Consider the following 21,085-nt stretch of genomic DNA (forward strand, 5'->3'; position numbering starts at 1 on the left):
CTCCGCTCAGTCACATTTGGTATGCATGAGCACGGCTGTTCCCACGCAGGAGGCTGCCTTCCGAAGGCGGGAGCACGGGCGGCCGGTGCCGCGCCGCCCAGCCCTGCCCAGCCCCCTGCCCGCTGCCCGCGTCGCGCCGCGGCGGGCTGGCCCGGCCCAGACCCCTGCCCGCTGCCCGCGCCGGGCCAGCCCAACACAGCCCGCTGCCCGCGCCGGGCCAGCCCCGCTCACACCAGTCCAGCCCCGCTCAACCCAGTCCAGCCCCCTGCCCACTGCCTGCGCCGGGCCAGCCTAGCCTTGCCCAGCCCAGCCCTGCCCTGCGGCGCCGCGGGCGGGGTATGCGCGGGACGCCCGCGCCCCGGCGGGAGGTTTGGGCGGGCGGCGCCGCCAGGTTTGCGGCTGGTCTCCCGGTGGGATTTGCGGAGGGTCATGAACCAGACCGACGCGCCCCGGCCGCTCAACTGGACCATCCGGAAGCTGTGCCATGCTGCCTTCCTCCCCTCCGTCAGACTACTTAAGGTACGATGACAGTCCGCTTTGGGAGCCGGTGTCTGCCGTTCAGCATCCGTCCGGAGGACTGCAGACGCTGTTGCTGGAAAGTTAATTCGGAAATAGCCCCATCTTTACTGTTAATTAGCTTCCCTGCTGCTTTTAAAACCCTTTGCGGGTACCTGAAGATACCGAAATGGTGTGTGTGTACTCTAGTTCTGCGTGTTTATTTGCTGAGAAAGGTCTGAGAGAGGATATAAAGGGAGTAAGGGGTGGTGAATGGATGTCTCTATGCTTCTGTTTGCCTTGTCATGCAACAATCAAGCCGTGAACTTCTACGAATGAAGGAGGAGATCGTTTCTAAGGTGTGCTCCTTTGTGAGCAGACCTCTGGTATCTTTGGGGCTGCCAAATCCCTAAGAAATAACCCGGAGGGGTCCGGTACTACTCAGAGGAAGTGGAGTAAAATGCGAGCGTATCAAAACTGCCTTAGGTTGTTGAAAGCTGTTTGTAGGAACAGGCTCAGGACTGGCAGCGCAGACAGCATCAGTGAAACTTTCTGGTAATGATTTGTTTGTTTGCTTGTTTAAACCAAGCGGCACAGTTCAGAAGGTGCTTTTGAAGGTCTTTTAAAATGTGCTTTCCTAGGAGGTAATTATGAATTATTTGAAAAGGATATAGACAGTGAAGGGCTCTTAATCTCAGCACACAAAGTAGCACTACTACTGTATGTCCCAGTGAAGCTGTTACAGAGGCATTTGTAACTGGAAACCAAAATATCTTGAGTCAACCTTTTGATGAAAAAAAGTTACATTAAACTGAAAAAAGCGCCTTTTTTTCTTCTCAGAACTCTTCAATTAATTGGATTGTACAATGAAAATTTAAACAGTTCAGATCCCCTTAGGCTTCTGAACCTGTAATATGTTTTATAAGATGCTGGATTCATGCCACTAATCTGTTTGTCTTATTATTTCGTCATTTGGCTTTGAAATTAATGTGCAGCCAGGTAAAACATGGCTACTGTAGCAGTGTATTAGCAGGTAATGTTTGATACAACCATTTGATTTGTGTGGGTAGCTTTGAAATTAGGTCAGTCTTTCTTAATGCAAAATACTGGAACAGTAGTGTAGTTATGATAATGCACTTAGCAGGCATGTATTGCACGTACACTTCTTGTACATGCAATGCACAGGTGTTTATCACAGCCTGACAGGAAGGGGCTACATTAGAAAATATTTCTGTTTCCAAACCTAATCCGTGCCTGCAGGCAGGAACATTGTGAGCAGCTCCAAACAGAAGAAAGATAAAACTTAGACTGATGAAAAATCACAATGTGACTAAATACAGATCTGAAAGTGTTCATTCCCTTTGGGGGAATGGTGGGGTGGCTCCCCCCACCAACCCCAAAAGCACACATTAGACTATCCATACAGTATAGCCGAAATACATTTATGGGGGGCGAATGGTGTGAGAACTCAGACATGGGGAGTTTTATTATTTTCAGCGTTGGGGGGAAAAAGAAGTCTGCAATATTTCTCTTTTGGCAGACAAATGTTGCCCCCTGTGTATGGCTTCTCTTTATTGCACATTTTAATGGGGAACATTGCAATTAATTATTAAAAGAGCTAACTAAAAATTGTTCTCTGAAGCTACAGCTGTAACCTTTTAGGGCCAGATAGGGAGTGGATCCTGCAGAGTTAACAAGAGCGGTGCAAATAACCAGAAATAAGCAATCCTGCACAAAGGGGTATGTGAGCTGAAGGAGAGAACATAGCAGAGGGGGTGGGACTCCAGCAGCTTTGGGAGCTTGATGAGAGCAGAGCTGGTTGGTTGTTGGAGAAAGTGCATATATCAGCATCTTCAAGGCTCCCAATTAGCTTAAAATTTTGCTTCCAATATATACTTCCTATATTTTATTATTAAACATATTCAAAGCAAGTGATTCGTGTAGGAGCAGGGACCCATTGTCCTAATTCCCCAAAGAACACGGTAGCCAGCTTGTAGGAAAGTCTCCTGGGTTATGTATACAAATTCACTCATCAGAAAGGTGACTGTATTCTTTTATCTTTTCTGTCTTTTGCCAAAAAATAAACCTTTTATTTTCTAAATAATATGTCCTCCTGTAAATTCACAAACACTGGAAAGGCAAGTACAGTAATCCAAGCTAATTTTCTAATTGCCCTCTTTCCAAATGGATTAAGTGGTCTTAAGGTCTAATGTAATATTGTTCTCAGTAGACATCCAGTAGACCCTTTTCTCTACAGCCTTTCTCTGCAGATAATGCCCTTAGTAACAGAATAAACTTTACAAAATCTGATAATGCAGTGGCACATTTTTATCTGCTTTGTCTGTGTTTGCCAGATTCTATTTCGGTGTACATTGTAAATTTGTGAACAATAAGAGAATATAAAGTATTGTTGTGCCTTTGTCATTTCCATACTATTTTACTTTACCAGAACAAACAACTAATGACATCATTAAGTTTTAGCGTACACCTTTGTCTGATATTGTAAGACTGAGAGAAGACATTTCCTGGTTTACAAGTCAAAAAATAACTGTGGCATGACCTTGGTAATAAACAGCATGAGGTTTTCAATTAATTTCATGTCTTTTCTATACGATGTTTGAAGTTCTTATCCTGTGAATGTAATTTTAAGTGTAGCATCAGTGTTTTCACGCCGGTGGATCTAAATAAACACTGGAATCAAAGACTCACATTCAGGCTTCTCAATTTGTATTGCTCACTAACAAATCAATAGGATTGCCTTGAAATGCTTGGTTTTAAATAAATAATAAAAGGTGTTATTCAGCAGCTATGTTCTTATCCTGTTTTGTTGAAATTATGTGCAGTGCTGAGTTGCTTGAACTGCAATTCGATATATCTCTAGCCACAGTGGCCTCATTTGATTTAGATAAACTAGGATCATTTGCAGATGCTGTCCAGCTTAGCTCTGTATGGTTTTCTTCCAGATGTGTCTGTCTATTTTGACTCGCTTCACTAATACCCTCATGTTTAAGTATGGTTCCATAATGCTGTTTTCTCAAATTTTTGTTTTCTAAGGGGCACACGTAGTACTAGAAGCTATATTTGAAATGCAGATTGAAACAAATTATTGGAGAATATTTTTATGACTTGTGTCATCAGCTCATCCTACACAGCTCCCATTTTTACTCCTAGTAAGTATTTTCTGTAGTGTGTTCCATGATGGTAATTTATTTTTTTTTTCAGTATACTTAAACACATGCTAACACACCATCAAATGCCTTCCCATTGGAAGAGTATTAAGAAGTGCCTTGAACACGTGTGCAGAAAAAATTACTTTGTGCAGGAAGGGGAATCTTCTTTCTCCTTAGACAAGTTAGTTTCCAGAGGCTCTCCAGCAGTGACTTGTCCGGCTTGTGTTTCACTACTTGAGTTCTGAAGCTCATTTCTTTGTGTGTCTGGCCAAGGTCTCGTTACCTTGATAGTTTTTTATTTCTTTTAAGGAATTGTTTATATTAGTGGCAAGCAGTCCTGATCCGCTTTGTGCCATTGTATATATATGTAAAAGAGGAATTCCACTTACAGGAACCTCTGGTAGTCACATTTCTCTTTGTTTTGTGGTGAAAGAGAATTCCTGAGTCTCCACATACCAGAAGAAGAAATTCCCTCCCAGGAAATTAAGCCAAGTCCAAATGGCAGAATTGAGAGAAAACAGGCATTTTGTATGCTCTTTAAAAAACAATAATAAATGGAACCATACTAAAGACTTCACTTGGAGGACCCTGTGCCCTAGGAAAGACTAAAGATGTTGTACTTCGGCTTGGACCAGATATGGTACATGCCATGGGATCAAGGAATAAATAGTGCACTAAAAAAATACTAAACTGAGAGTAGACAGAGGACCAAAATAAAATACAATAATAAGCACAATACCACATCTTTAGAGATTTGTGTGTGTAGAATTACTCTGCTGTACATTTGGAAGGCAAAAAATTATCTAGTCTGTTTTTTTTCCTAAAAAAGGTTGCTACACTTTTTGAAAAAAACAATTCAAATTGCCTTTCAGTAAGTAGAATTGGAAGGGATAAAGGAAATGAGACAGTGATCAGGAGAAACACTGGAGAAGATGTTTTGGCTAATTTTCCCCCACATACGGCTCAGTAAAAATGAGTGCCTGGCTCTATCAAATGAACACAAAGAACATTTATCTAACCTGGGCATCAGCCTAATCTAGCTCCAGAAACTGTGGGAAGCTTTAAGAGATCAGATACTAAATTTATTTCCAACTGAGAAACTAGATCTTATTTCCTTAATTAATTCCTTAATTAATCTTAATAATGAATTCCTTAATTATTTTTATTTGATTGCCATACCAAGAATGCATCAGATAGCCCAAAAGAAGACTAAACAAGTTAAGAAGTGTTTTATTGGAATGAGACACAGCGCCTTTTCAATGTGACAATGTATACATATGAAATCCTATCTGCACTGAAATATGTGAAATAGTAGTGTGGACAATATATCTTCTCCTACAACAAGTTTGTTTATGTCCATAAAGAAGGTATCAACAGGAACAAAGGACCAGGAAACACAAGGCAAGCTTTATTAGGTACACAGTGAAATGCCATACTGTTCAACAGCTTGAATCAGCCAAAAATCTCGTTACATTTTGATTACCAAGTACAACTTTATTTCAGGATACTTTAAAAAAATGAATTGCAATTTGCTTCTCCAGAGTGGTGGAAGAGTGAAACGTGTTCTGTATAAACCAGGAAGTATTTGTGCTTCTGGACCCTTTGCTGTGAGAAAAAGTGACTGTAACATAAAAGAATTCTGTATGTTTTGGAACTAATTTTATTCCTCATGTGGACTTGAAAAAAAGTTACTGGAATGATAAAACATTGAATGATAACTCAGGGGACATATTTTTTATAATTAATTTTTAAAATTACTTTTAAGTGAATTTCTGTGTCATAATAATGAAATCGTAAAGCTGGATTGTCTTATGGTTTTCAGAAACAGAAGTGAAGGAATTTTATTCCATTTTATTTACTGTCAATGAGAGAATGAACAGTCACAAAGGCAGTCAGACTGTGTAGATTTCTTTTTTCTTTTAGCTAATCTTTTGATGTCCAGTTGGCAGTGGGATCTTCTGGTTCATCACTGTTGAATAGTTAAGAATTCATTCTGATTATTATTTTAGTTAATTTACCATACCCACATTTCAGTCTGCAACAAAATGAGAGGGCAGGTTTACTAAATCTTGACTGTAAAACAGATACTTGGAACAAATCCTAATGTATACTGTTATCATTAGTGAGCCTGTTCACTAAACTTTGCTGAAATTATATGCATATAACCAACCAAAACGAAGGTAGTGATTTACCTGTGCCTGCAGTGAGCTGCTTACTAACTTAAATTGCAAGAATGAATAAGCAACCACTATGCTTGCTTCAGGATGATTTTATAAATTTTAGGAAGTAATAGCACTTCAGCCCTTAGAGTCAGACTGCTTAAAACACAGGCGTATAGAAAAACAGCAGTCAGCGTAACAATTTTCTTGTAAATTCTTGAATAGCAAAGCTAGTCACAACTCTTGGTATGGTGGGATGCTGTATATGGTATGAATGATAAATGAGTTTTAAGAGCATGTTTAAGTTCTGTTCAGTAAGAAATGTTTTTATAAACAAACTCCTGTTTTCCTGCCAGAGGGATCATAGTTATACCTATTACAAATGTACTTTTTTTGGTCTAAATTACATAGTTTCTAGGGTGCATTATTTGTCCATAGAAGCCTAAAAACCATGTTACCAGCAAAGAGAAAGATTCTACTTTCTGTGTTCTGCTCTTATGCCATCAGTTCAATTGTTTAATGATGGCAAGAAAGAGACCTGGCTAGGGCACTGCGATGTCTTTCTAGTTTGCTGCTTTATCGTCAAGAAATTAATTTAAGACCCCAAATCAGGGATGCAATAGCTGTCACATTGTAGCTTTATGGCAGCTTTGCACAGGTGTGCTTGCGTTACTTGCTGCTCAAGTCTTAGCTACACCTTTAGTACTTCACATTTTATAACAACATAATGGTGTGGTGAAGACATTTTGTAGCTGGGGTTGAAGAACTGATAATATGCCTTTGGGGATTGCACATTTCCAAAAGCTGCTTATTTCTTGAAGTCGTGCTTCTCACCAATGGTGAGATGAGCTGATCCTTCTTATGTGGCTATTGGGCGTGTTCATGTGTAAGGAGTTTCTGACAGATTATATCAGTTCATTTCTTCTGAGAGGGAAGGAAATGTAGAAACTGACCATGTTTTTTTCCTTATTATATGCAGAAATAGTCACTTTGTGTGGTTAATGTTTTGTACATTTTGTACATTTTGATGTGATTTATGGTGAATCAGAGCTTCTTAGTGGTTTGCCATCCTGACTGAATCCTTTTATGAATATTACTCAGGTTGATGATCATTGACTCGGAAGTGATGTAGGAGGAAATCAGTTTCCACAATGAAAAATATTATTTCAATTGAGAAAGAAGAAATAGAGAGATCAAAAGAAAAACAGTAGAAGTTACGTTTCTTACAAGTAGAAGAGACATCAATGCCCTTTTGAAGGAGGAGGCTTGTACTCTGACAATTTTATGTAGAAAGAAAAATGTTTTTGACCTTCAGGTTGGAAACGGCTGTGTGAATACAAAGTTTGTTCTTTAAAACTTGAGAATTTTGGGGGCAGGGGGAAAGACTTTTCTTTCTAGATGGCCCTAGATGGTGAGTTCATGTCATAAAGAAGTGATAAAATAGGTAATACGAGATTTTCAGTATTGATTCAGCAGTTAAGGTACAAAAAACATGACTGCTTTTAAGTGAGGATCCTGCAACAGCCACAGGTTTTTATCTTATTGCATGTCACTATTATTTTGCAGTGCTTTCCTCAAATTCAGTTGTCTCACTCCATTCTTTACCTTCATCTTAGAAAAATACTGAGGTTTTACATGCTTCTGTGCTGCATGGCCAGGTGCTACAAAGGAGGGGTATCAGAGAAGTCATCCAGGGCTGTCCATGTTTCCTGAATACAGAAGGGCTTGTCTCATAAATGGGCTCTGCTTGCCATGAGGCTCAGTCTTTTTAGATTTGAATACTTTTTCAGGAGGTGGCAAGTGACAATTATTCAGAATAGTGTATGGGTCTATACAAAGCAGCCCAAACCACTGTAACTTGCCTTTGAAAGAGCTGATACTATATGAAGCACTACAATAAACTTGAAAGTAATTACAAGTTTTCTAATTTGTGACTGCATCAGAGATACTTTATAGCCACGTTTCCCAAGAAATTAAAGAAGAAACGTAGCATTTATATACAATAACAGAATAGAAAACATAAGGCTGGTTCTGAACAGATGCTATTGTTTTAAGGATAATTGTTTAATGATACTAAGTACAGAAGTCATGCAAGGAGGAGGCTACAAATACAATGCTCCTTAATATGTTAGTGTATCCTGTCTTATTGGTGTAAGATTTTAATGTTGTTCTGTAATTCTGTTTTTTATGTTTGAAAGGGTGCCATGTGAAAAATTCAGGGCACAAGACCATAAAGTGAAGCTGAGTGGTTTTATTCCACCTGAATTGCTAACAAGACTGTGCTACAGTGTAAAAAGAAATGCCCTCAGGGCTCTCTGGAAATTTATGTCAAAGCCAGTATAAGGCAAGAAATAAAATCACTTCATTGAAAGTATCTTTCATCTGCCAAATAGAATGATGACATGAAACAGTCTGTCAAAGTGCTTTTATTTATTTTTATTTTCAGTCTCAAGTAAGTTACTGAAGAAAATACCAGGATTATCATAATTCAAACAATCATCAAGCTGATTTTAAATTAGTGAGAGGGTGATTGAGTGACAACACTGTCTTTCACCTGTTGTTGCTAGATGCAGAGGACAGATCTGGTAACTTTCTGAGCCATCATAATTAAGAATTTAAGGAGAATGCACTGCATTATTTTGCTAAGGAAGGATGCCATTTTTTGAACTTTGCTTACTGAATTGGAATGGCATGTTGCTGCCGTGTCTGTTGTAATGTGGTATCACACCTCAGTTTCACAGTGCAATGGCTCAATGTGCATCTTTGCATTTTAGCTGGAAAGACAGACCAAAACTACAACTTGGATGCTCTAATTACAGGATAACCTCCGGACCTTCCAGATTGTATGTAGAAATTTCTGAATCATAGAAGGCATTTTCCAAATATGTTCTTGTTCAGTTTTTGAGTTTAGTTTTTGAGTTGAGGTGTCTTATGCAGCAGGCTGTATTTGATAAACAGTGGGGTTTTTTCTGGCTGCAGATTTTGTGTTACCACATTAAAACTGTGAAGATACACACAACCTAGCTGTAGTACTACTGCTTTTCTCACATTTTTTTCTCTACCTTTCTGCCCATCTCCCCACTGCCCCTTTTCCTGTCTAATACATCACTCAAAGCAGGTTTTTGACATTTAGCTACTTAGTCTAACTCACAGAAGCAATAGTGGTGACAGGTTATGATGGAAATAATGTTTAATAATTTGCTGTATCCAGTCTTAACAGCTGAATCATCAAAGGAAGTGGTCACCTCCCTCTGTCTGAAGGATGGGTAGATCAGGCATCAAGATTGCCCAAAATGCTCATTAAGATGGTAGTAGGTTGTTTGGGTTTGGATGCGATGCCTGTAATTTTGTAGTGTCTTTGATTTATCTGATTGTAAAATAGTACTAGTTGGAAGCCTAATACCTTTTTTTTTTTTTCAATCAGTTCAAATGCAACTTTGTCTTAAAAAATAATATGATAACAGTTTTTAAAATCCCTACAGGTACTTTGAGAACAGGGTGAACTAGGTCTGTGAGTCTACACACAAAAGTTGCTTACTCTGTTCTGCCACTAGGAGGCTACTTCAATATGCACAATTTCTTACAGGCTGTTGTCTAAGTTCCTAAAGCCATAGGCAAGATTACCTCATAGGTAATCTTTTACAGTGAGCCTGTCTATGGCATCAGAAATATTTTTTCTGCTGCCTGCCTGAAACTTTCTTCCTGCACTTAAATGCCTATGATTTCTTGTTTTGCCCACTGTGAGCAGGGAGAGCAGGTGCAGTAGCTTTCTGTGCTTAAAAATTATTTTGTTGTGTTTGGAAGGTAACTAGTTTAATAGATCTTCCCATGATACATGCCTTTTTTGTAATCTCCCATTACAGATTATTAGATTATTTATTCCACTATTTCCTCCATGGGAGTTAGACTGAAATCCTCTTGCTGCTTGCTTTTTAATTTCTTTCTGTAGTCATCAAATGTCTTACTGGAAAGGCCAGCAGGGTTGCAAGTGACTCTGCTCAATCTTCCATGATAATCCTAACTCTATAAACTGGGGAAGGGTTGATAGGGAAAGAGAAGGTAACATTTCTGTTAAATTGCCTACAAAGTCTTTCTGATTTAGCTGTCTTTACAAGGACGTGAAGTGACTGTCAACCATCAGTCTTCAGGGAGAGCTTTGGGTGGGCACAGTCAATTTCTTTTTGCACAGTAGAAATATTCTTTTTTGTTCCTTTGCATAGGAATAAAACCAGTATTTTTTTAATGGTCACATTAGAATTTTTTTTTTATACTCAATGTGGGGTACAATCAGCACCACAGTACTTTTTAAGACACTGAACTTCAAGCATATTTGCAACCTTTGTTACATAAAAATGAGCAAAATTTAATGTCTACATACATTTCTCTGGAATAATGTGATTTTGATCTTTCTAACACAAATTTGAGGGGAGGCAGGGAACAAAAAAGGGTTTCAGAAATATCATAGTGAGAAATTAAATATAATAAGGTTATTTTATCTTGGTCTATGTGATTATTTAAGGATAATTTAAAGATAAAGATCTGATCTATCAAGCCAAAGAGATCCTGTGCAGTTTCTTATTAATGGTAACTGTGGGAGATTTAGCTTACTCAAGATGGGAATAGTAAATTATTCAGAGGATTGCAATCCCTTAGAAGCTGCTGACTGCTATTGCTAGCATCCAAGGATGAGTTTTTTCTTTTGGTTGCTTTTAAGTAGTGCTAATTTCCAGCTTTATTTGATGTTAAAAAATTCTCAAGCATCGCTAAAAAGTCCCATGGTAAAATGGATGTCTGTAGATGAAGAACAAATATGAAGGACTACTTGTTCATCCAAAATCACAGTCTGACAGGGATGTGACTACAATAGGAAGTCTGGAAGTAAGTACTGAAACTGAGAAAATCGTTCCCATCAAATTATCTGACAAATTTAGCATCTCAGTGCCGTGAAATGTGTTACAACAGATAATTTCCATTAATTTACTTAGAACTCATCTGAAATCCAACTGAGTGAAAGGAGACACGTTCACTGATTTTTAGTGGGGGTGACTCTTATCTGCTAGATAGCAGACCTTAAAGCTAGAGGTAAAAACAGTGCAGTAGTCAGCACAGAATATTAGGGGTTGGAAGAAACCTCTGGAGACCATCTAGTCCAACCCCTCTACCAAAGCAGGTTCATCTAGAGCAGGTTGTACAGAATCCTGTACAAATGAGTTTTGAATATTTCCAGAGAAGGAAACCTCGATGGGCAGCCTGTTCCAGTGCTTTTTCCTCATATTCAGATGGAGACTCCTCATTCCAGTTTGTGCCTGTTCCCCTTTGTCCCATTACAGGGCATCACTGAAAAGAGTCTGGCCCCATCCCCTTTGCACCTGCCCTACATTAATAAGATGCCCTCTGAGCCTTCTCTGTTCCAGGCTAACCAGTCCCATCTCTCTCAGCCTTTCCACTTCTGAGAGATGTTCCAGTCCCCTAATCATATTTGTAGTCCTCTATTAGACTGCCTCCAGTAGTTCCTTGCCCCTCTTGAATGGGGCAGCCCAGAACTGGACACAATACTCCAGATGTGACCTCGCTAGGGCAGAACAGAGGGAAAGCAACCTCCCTTTGTCCTAATGTACCCTAAGATAGCTTTACCCTTCTTGTCTACAAGAGCACATTACTGGCTGATGGTTAGCTTGTTTTGTTATGAACCAGGACTCCCAGGTTCTTCTCCACACAGCTTCTTTCCGGCAGGTCATCCTGTACTTGTTCATTGAGTTATTCCTCTCAAGATGCAGGACTCTTCACTTGCCCTTGTTGAACTTCCTTAGAATTCTCTACCCCCAGCTCTCTAGCTCTGTCCAGGTCTTGCTAAATGACAGCACAACCTTCTGGTGCCAGCCACTCCAGTGGGAGGAGCAGCAAACTTTCTGAGAATACACTTCGTCTCTTCTTCCAAGTGATTAATGAAGGCAGCATACCTCTCAGACTCCCTGTCAGATCAGCAGATGAACATCTCAGTGCCCTTTAACAGAAAGTCACCCACTACAAGCACTTATTGCTTCTTTTTGTCATATCTCCTATATTCTGCTGGTACACCTTTTCCATGCAGACCTTGCGTGTCTGTAGGTTTTGATAGTTACTAAAGACTCATATCTGGTTTCGCTGGTGATGCTCAAGGATAGAGACTGAGGCAGAGTCCCAGTTTTGTGCATCACCAAGGTCCAAGGTACCTTGTTTTCTCTGAGGTCTGCTACAGGAACATGGTTGTGAAACCACCCATCGCTGTCTCAGCTACTCTAATGGTGTGTGTAGCGTTATGACTGTTTCTTGCAGCTTAGCCACCTGATGTAAGAGATCCTCAACCAGTGCACACCTTTTCCAGATACTAACCTGGAAAGAGTCTGGGCACTTACTACAACCTACCACCTGTATGGTGGTCTCCTTCTTTTCCAGTTCCGTCTCATTGAATACATGAGGCTTCTCAGGGGTGTTGTAATGTGGTGGGTTGAAATTGCCCCTAACATTAACTTCACCAGACTAGCTCCGTTCAGAAGCAAATGAAGCTGTATTTACAAGCAACACTACAATCTACAATGAATGCAATGAATATATGCAAATATACAGTATTTACAATATTTACAATTAAAAAAAAAAATCACAAAAACCTTTCCTGGCCAAAGCCAGGAAAAGAAACTGCCCCACTGCCTCCCCTTCTCTGCCTTCTGACCCCCCTCCAGCAAAAGGAGAGAGAGAGAGAGAAGTAGATAAGGTTAATATCAGACCAAGCAGTCAAGGCCAGCAGAGGTGTGTTAGAAATCCTCCCCTGCAAAGGAAGCGAGAAGAGAAGCAGATCACTCTGCTAGACTGCTCAACAGAACAGAACAGAACAGACTGAACTTTGTTTTGAGAACTAAATCTTAAGGGATAAATCCCTCCAATGGAATTGCTTAGAATAATCATTATTTTCCTTTTCACACCCAATAGTGTGAATTTACATTCTTACTAGTTTCTGCTCAAGATCTGTGAAAAACTTTAAAGGCATAGCCCTAAAACCAGTACAAGGGGCTTTTTCGGTAGAAACTCTAGCAAGTGCTTACCATTTTGGCAGAAAGCTTGCTCACTTACCTGGGCTCTGCATGCACAAACAGGGTGAAGGGCCCTCGCCTGGGCACCCTCTCATGTGAACTGCCATGCCACACCCTAGTTGCTCAAGCTTCCCAAGGCCATTTAAATCTCCTATAATTGCTCCTGGACATGCCCACAGACATCAGACTTGCTCCTGAAAACAGCCAGCTCCTAGGGTGAGTCGCCACTCTTGCTCAGCTATCCGTGGCTTCAGGAACTCCACTGTCCACCCTCATCTAGCGTTCAGCCACAGAACAGACTGTGGACACCGCTGTGCTCATCAGAGGGCTGATTTTGCCTTCTGGATATGTGTGATGTCCAGGTTATGTAACTAATAGAAGGGCAGGATATGTGTAATGTCCAGTTTGTAATTTGTTCAAAGACTAGGCACGTGTTCAGGTATATCAGCTACTAATAGCTGTGTTCATAATTAATGCTGCATTTTTTTTTCCATGTCAAATTCCAAGACTACCTTCCCCCTAAAGTAAATGAGGAGGGCAAAAACTGAAACAAACTACCTGAAATGATTAAATAAATATCTTCAGAGAAATGTGTGGAACATTTATTAATTAAATTGAGTGGCAGCATAGCATAGTGAAAAAAGTACCTTTTCATTTTGTTTGAGCAGCGAGGATAGGTTCACTATTCATGTCAGATGTAGCCCTTATTTGCATTGATACAATCACCAAATGACATTTTATTACAATTAAACCATATTAATGATAGAGGATTTGCTTCTAGTGTTTTGGAACTGCATATTTTAGCTCATTTTGTGGGATACACTTTATTTCAATATCAGTGTCATCATTAATAAGACATTGCTTCAAACCTCAATAACCAGGTATTTTGTGACAGCCATTTGAACCCTAGTTCTGCTTTTAGTGCTTGTTAGTAAATGCTCATTTGGAAGACAGATGTCATGTCATGTCCAGGATTTCTCCCTAGCTGTGGTTAAAGCTTGGCTGATGTGATGCTTGGACCCCAGTTTTGGGACACACTCTCTTCTTTTGTCTCAGTTAAGGCAAGGCCAATAGTGCCTGTGGTGGGTTGAAAATTCCCCCTGCCAACATAAACTTTACCAGACTAGCTCAGTTTGGAAGCAAATGGAGCTGTATTTACAAACAAAACTACAATCTTTATTGATGATCTGGATGAGGAGATTGAGTCAGTCATCAGTAAATTTGCAGATGACACCAAACTGGGAGCAGGTGTTGATCGGTTAGAGGTTAGAAGGGCTCTGCAGAGGGACCTTGAACAGCTGGACAGATGGACAGAGTCCAACATGATGACAAGCCCAAGTGCCAGGTACTGCACTTTGGCCACAACAACCCCATGCAGTGCTACAGGCTGGGGTCAGAGTGGCTGGAGAGCAGTCAGGCAGAAAGGGACCTGGGGGTACTGGTTGACAGCCGGCTGAACATGAGCCAGCAGTGTGCCCAGGTGGCCAAGAAGGCCAATGGCATCCTGGCCTGTATTAAGAATAGTGTGGCCAGCAGGAGCAGGAAAGTCATTCTGCCCCTGTACTCAGCACTTGGTTAGGCTGCACCTCAAGTACTGTGTCCAGTTCTGGGCCCCTCAATTTAAGAAGGACATTGAGAAACTTGAACATGTCCAGAGAAGGGCAACGAGGCTGGTGAGAGGCCTTGAGCACAAGCCCTACGAGGAGAGGCTGAGGGAGCTGGGATTGTTTAGCCTGGAGAAGAAGAGGCTCAGGGGTGACCTCATTGCTGTCTACAACTTCCTGAAGGGAGGTTGTAGCCAGGAGGGGTTGGTCTCTTCTCCCAGGCAACCAGCAGCTGAACAAGAGGACACAGTCTCAAGCTGCACCAGGGGAAGTTTAGGCTCGAGTTCTTCATGGAGAGAGTTGTTAGATGTTGGAATGTGCTGCCCAGGGAGGTGGTGGAGTCACCATCCCTGGAGGTGTTCAAGAGGGGATTGGACGTGGCACTTGGTGACGTGGTTTAGTAGTCATGAAGTCTTGGGTGACAGGTTGGACTTCAATGATCCTTGAGGTCTTTTCCAACCTTATTGATTCTGTGATTCTGTGAAAAATCAGTGGAAAGCTGCTCATCAGAAAACAACACTGAGGGTGTTAGTTGACAGCAAGCTGAATATGAGCCAGCAATGTGCCAAGATTGCAAGGAAAGCCAATAGCATCCCAACTTGTATTAGAAATACTGTGGCCAACAGGATGAAGGAAGTGATTGTCGCCCTGTATGCAGTACTGAGAAAGCCACAGCTTAATTACTATGTTCAATTTTGGACCCCTTACTGCAAGGAGGACACTCTGGTACTGGAGCATGTCTAGAGAAGGGCAGCAAATCTGATGAAGGGTCTAGTGAGCAAGTCTTATGAGGAGCAGCTGGGGAAACTGGGGTTGTTTAGTCTGGAGAAGGGTGAGGGGAGACCCTTTGGCTCTCTACAATGACCTGAAATAGGGTTGTAGTGAGATACATGTTGATCTCATCTCCCAAATATCAGGTGATAGGACAAGAAGGAAATGGCCTTTGAATGAGAGGAGGTTTCAATTGAATGTTAAGAAAAATTTCTTCACTGAAATGTTTATTAAGCACTGGACAGGCTGCCCAGAGAAGTGGTGATATTTGTGGAGATATTCAAAAGACATGTAGGTATGGTGGCTAATGCCATGGTTTAGTGGTGGGCAGTGCTAGGTTAAGAACTGAAATGATCTTGAAGGTATTTTCCAACCTAAACAATTGTAGGGTTCTATGATTCTCTTTCACCTTTTTTTGTGTTATGGTCATTACAGTTTTCCCACCTGGCATCATGTCATTGCAAAACAAAGAGGAAATTAGACCCAGAATTCCACTTCTGTTATTTTACATACTCAAGGTTACCTCTACCTACAACACTAACATTTTTCTATGATGCTGGCATGTGAACCTATAAAATTAATTATGTTGTAAAAAAATGAATGGGCTGTTTCAGCGCTAACAACAAGGTAATGTGGCACTTTACAGGAAACAATGTATCCTATGTTCTTTGTGGTCTTCCATCGTTCTTATGTTTGTGTATTAAAGCACACATAGTATTAAATTCACCTCAGTTGCAGTTGTTGCTTGGACTTTGAAAGTAGCAAAAAGACGAAGGTTTCCATGAACCTTCTATGATGATAAACGCAGTTTTTGAGAGTGATCCCGTACTTTTCATTTCTCTTTTGAATAATACAAATACAGATCTCAACTGGCAAGGTTTGTAGGTCTTTGGTTATTCATGGACTTCATTAGTAAGATACATTCTTCTGCTTAAATCAGTTGTCAGGCCCAGCTCTGCTAATTGCACACTGTTCTGGAAGTTGACAATCATTCCAGCCGATTGGGTTGCATATAGCATATGAATTTACAGTTAAGTTCTTTATCACCTTATAGACCATCATGAGACATCCCTTGAAGAAACTCTTTTTTGTTCTATTGTCATACCTAAAATCCCACAATGTGAAGATTGCTGACAGCTGATGACAATTGACTTCCACCTTTGTTATAAGAATGGAAATCTCCACAAATCCACAAATTTCTGTTGTACAGGATGTTTGTGTGGAATGGTTTACTTTTATATAGCATTTTTCCATCTTTTCGACTTGTCTTTTCAGATTACATGCACTTTGTTGTACATTCACAGTTTGCAGTTTTACTCTAAGGCTTGTAAATCAGGCATTGCTTGTGGTCTACTGTGCAGTATAAGATCTATAAGGTAGAATTTTGTCCTTGACATGATATAATAGTTTAATTATGGTGGAATTGTAGTTATTTCTTCAGATCATCATTTTGTCTGTAAGGCTTAACTTATTACAGCTTTGACTTCCAAGTATTAGTATTCAGTTACTAAACCAGCGTTAAGTTGCTTTGTGGACATATGTTGGATATGATGTCTTTGAGTATAAAATGTTTGTCTGTTTCTTCTGCACATGGAGTGTATGTTCTCTTTGTATTTTCTCGCACTGTTTGTTGTTTTTTTCCCCTTTTGATATTTTTCCAGTGTGCTGCTTTTTATTGTTACAGTCCTCAGTAGACCTGAACAGAAAATAATTTCCTGGTCTTGCCAGAAGCCTTGAAATTTCATAAATTCTTTCCTATTCCAGAACAAACCTGAGATAGCCACCCCTTCCCTTGATGATTCCTGAAATATACAGAAACCTCAATTCAAAAGATCCTTTAGTCAGCATTAAATTAAAATGTCTTATTTATTTTGACTACAAAAGGTGCACATATATACTGTGCAGTTTACTTTTATGTAAGTTCAATATGTATTGTAATTCATTCTTTATGTGTTTTATCAGTAGTTAAAATGTTATTACCTAGAAGATTAAGGCTGGATAAGCAATGAAAAACAGATGTTTCTCTGCCTTTAAATCATCTTAAACAGGGACCTGCAGGATGATCAACAGCAGTGCTGATACAGACAAGCATATGGCAGATGCTACCATGATTTTGTTAGAGCAGTTAATATTAAGGCATCACTGCCTTAAAAGATCCTGGACACAAATAATTGCTTGAAAAGGAAAGAAGTAGAAAGACTGATGAATCTACAGTAGTGGCTTTATTTCCAGAGGTTTGCTGTGAATTCTGTTTTCTTTCAGATAGACATTTTTACCTTTGACACCATTCCCTTCTTTCTTGATGTCCTCAGTAAATCTTCTAGTTTAAAATGCAGAAAGACCCTTTACTAAAATCTATGTGAATTCACAAAAGCCTTTTACAACTATAGGTAAATATTTCTTCAGTGTGCTGCTGCAATACATGACATTTTATCTTCCTGTGCCCTTTTTGAAAAAAATATAGCCTAAGGACCTGAGGCTCCTAGACAAACCTGAAGGTGATCAATGCGTTTTTCTATATTCTCATGAGTAGAGAAATTACACTGCAGCCCAGTGCTAGAAAGTACAGATCACAGAATCACAGAATGTTAGGATTTGGAAAGGACTTCAAAAGATCATCTAGTCCAACCCCTCTGCCAGAGCAGGAATCACCTAGAGTAGATCACACAGAATGCATCCAGAGAAGTTTTGAAGGAGGAAGTTTCTCCTCCAGAGAAGGAGACTCCACAACCTTTCTATGCATCCTGTTCCAGTGTTCAGTCACCCTCACAGTGAAAAAGTTTTGGCTTATGTGCACATGGAACCTCCTATACTCCAGCTTGCACCCACTGCCCCTTGTCCTGTCACTGGACATCACTGAGAAGACCTTGACTCCATCCTCCCAACACTTGCCCTTCACATATTTATAAACGTTAATGAGGTCACCCCGTATATATAAACATGAATGAGGTCACCTCTCAGTGTTTTCCTAGCTCCCTCAGCCTTTCCTCATAGGGCAGATGTTCCATTCCCTTAATCATCTTTGTGGCTCTGCACTGGACTCTTTCAAGCAGCTCCCTGTCCTTCTTGAACTGAGGGACCCAGAACTGGACACAATATTCAAGATGAAGCCTCACCAGAGCAGAGCTCTCCAACAGATCAGCTACCAACCTATACTGGTCCATGGAGTTGTTCTTATCCATATGCAAGACTCTACACTTGCTGTTGTTGTATTTCATTAAATTTCTCCCTGCCCAACTCTCCAGCCTAAGTCTCATTGAATGGCAGCACAACTGGTGTGTCAGCCACTCCTCCCAGTTCTGTGTCATCAGCAAACTTGCTGTCAGTGCCATACAGGTCACTGATGAACATATTGAACAGCACTGGTCCCAGTACTGACTCCTGAGGGACTCCAATACATACAGACCTCCAACTAGACTCCATACCATTGACCACAACACTCTGACTTTTTGCTTTCAATGAGTTCTCAATCCACCTCCTTACCTGATCATCCAGACCACACTTCCTCAGTTTAGCTGCAAGAATGGTGTAGGAGACAGTGCCAGATGCTTTACTTAAATCAAGATAAACCACATCCACTGCTCCACTGTCATCCACATGGATAAGTATCCACCTGGGTATGTCCTCATAAAAGGCTATCAGTTTGGTCAAGCATGACTTTGCTTGGTAAAACCATGTTGACTGCTCCTAATGACCTTCTTATCCTTGATATGCCTAGAGACAGTGCCAAGGATAAGTTGCTTTACCACCTTTCCAGAGAAGGAAGTGAGGCTGACTGGTCTATATTTACCTGTCTTCTCGTTTCTGTTTTTGAAGAGTGACATTTGCTTTTCTCCAGTCCTCAGGCACCTCTCCTGTTCCCCCTGACTTACCAAAGATGATGGAAAGTGGCCTAGCAATGACTTCCACCAGCTGCCTCAGCACCCGTACTGTATCCTACCAGGACCCATGGATTTATGGACGTTCAGATCGCTTAACTGATCCCTAACCCAGTTCTCATCAGCGAAGGCAAACTCTTCCTTTATCCTGACTTCCTCTGGGCCCTCAAGGCTCCAGGGCTCCTGAGGGCAGTCTCCAGAACTATAGAGAGAGACAAAGAAGGCATTCAATAGCTCTGCCTTCTTTTTATCCTCTGTCACCAGGGCACCCACCTCATTCAGCAGTGGACCAACATTGGTTCTAGTGTTAGTTTTGTCTGCAGTGTATTTAAAGAAGCTGTTTTTGTTGTCCTTGACCACTCTTGAATGGTTTAATTCAAAGGAGGCCTTAGCTTTGCTAGTTACCTCCCTACATTCTCTGACAACAGTCTTATTACTCCTCTCAAGTGGCCAGCCCCTCCTTCCATGATCTGTAGACTCTCTCCTTCCATTTCAGTTTGCCCAGCAGTTCCCTGTTTAACAATGCAGGTCTCCTGGCTCCCTTTCTTGATTTCCTACCTGTTGGGATACTCTGATCTTGAGCTTGGAAGAAGTGGTCCTTGAATGTTAACCAACTATACTGGGCTCCTGTACTTCTAGTATGCTGTTCCCCTAGCAACTACTTCAGAAGGCCAAAGTTGGCCCTGATGAAGTCCAGGGTTGTGATGCCGCTTGGTATGCTGTTACTACTGCACAAGATCCAGAATTCCACTGATTCATGGTCACTGCAGCCAAGGCTGTCCTCGACTTTCACTTCAACCAGACCCCTCCTTGTCAGTGAGTATCAGATACAGTAGCACTCCTCTCTAGTTGGCTCATCCACCATTTACATCCAGAAGTTATCATCAATGCACTGGAGGAACCTCCTGGACGTTGGCTGGCTGGCTGAGTAGGCCTTCCAGCAGATATCTGGGTAGTTAAAACCCTCCATGAAAACTATGACCTGTGACTGCGAGGCTGCTGTGAGCTGCTTGTAGAAGGCCTCAGCAACTTCCTCATCCTGATCAGGTGGCCTGTAATAAACACCCACAACAGTATCAGTCATGCAAGCCTGAACCTTATTTGCACCCACGAAGTTCTCAACTTGCCCCTCATCCACCCTGGGCAGAACTCAATGCTCCCTCATGTAAAGAGCAACTCCACCACCTCACCCTGTTGACCTGTCTTTTCTAAAAAGGACATAGCCATCCATGACCACATGCCAGCCTTGTGAGCTGTCCCACCATGTCTCTGTAACTGCCAGCAGACCACAACCCCTTGACTGCACACGGATTTCTAACTCTCCTGTTTATTCTCCATGCTGCATGTGTTGGTGTACAGGCATTGCAGGGAGCAGGATGAGCACACCAATTCTGCCCTGGGAGGGTGAGAGGCCTTCTGGTCTTCATTAATACTAGAACACTGCCCCACTGGTGCAAACCCAGCTACAATCCCATTCCCCCTTCAAATCTAGTTTAAGGGAAACAGGATAAGGAAGTAGATTCCTCCTCTATGTCCCTGAGTGAGCTACCTCATCAGAGGGAATTGTTATTATACAGGCATGATTTTTGTGTGATACTGGAAAAATGAGAACTTTGTAAATTCTGTATTCTTGGTAGGAAAGATCCTACCTACTGGCAAATACTTCTTTTTCTCTAGAAAGGAGAATTTAGAGCCTTCATTATTCCATTTCTGTTCTTGAGAAGTGAGGGAAGAAATCTCTGTTTGAACATACTGGAGGTCCTGGGAAAGAGGGGGAGTGACTCAGGGTACTCTTGCAGTGAATACCCAGAAATGCACAAAGCGTTTAGGAACTCTGTAAGTTTTGAAGGCAGGGGTTTGCAAACAGATGTTTGCAGGCAGGCATCCAGATGCATTTCTTCATGCTAGCTGTTCTTTTTAAACACTGACATTGTGAAAATG

The 21,085-nt window shown here is 41.1% G+C and overlaps 1 protein-coding gene across 1 annotated transcript in view; it reads left to right on the plus strand.

The window, feature by feature from the left end:
* Positions 1–411: 411 nt before the first annotated feature.
* Positions 412–21,085, plus strand: part of TRPM3 (transient receptor potential cation channel subfamily M member 3) — a 302,338-nt gene continuing 281,664 nt past the window's right edge. The window contains exon 1 of the mRNA XM_054397381.1: positions 412–519. Within this exon, the coding sequence (XP_054253356.1) occupies positions 430–519 (90 nt within the window). The 5' untranslated portion in view covers positions 412–429. The remainder of the gene's footprint in view (positions 520–21,085) is intronic.

This window comes from Indicator indicator, chromosome Z, assembly GCF_027791375.1.
Source record: "Indicator indicator isolate 239-I01 chromosome Z, UM_Iind_1.1, whole genome shotgun sequence".
Classification (NCBI taxonomy): Eukaryota; Metazoa; Chordata; class Aves; order Piciformes; family Indicatoridae; genus Indicator; species Indicator indicator.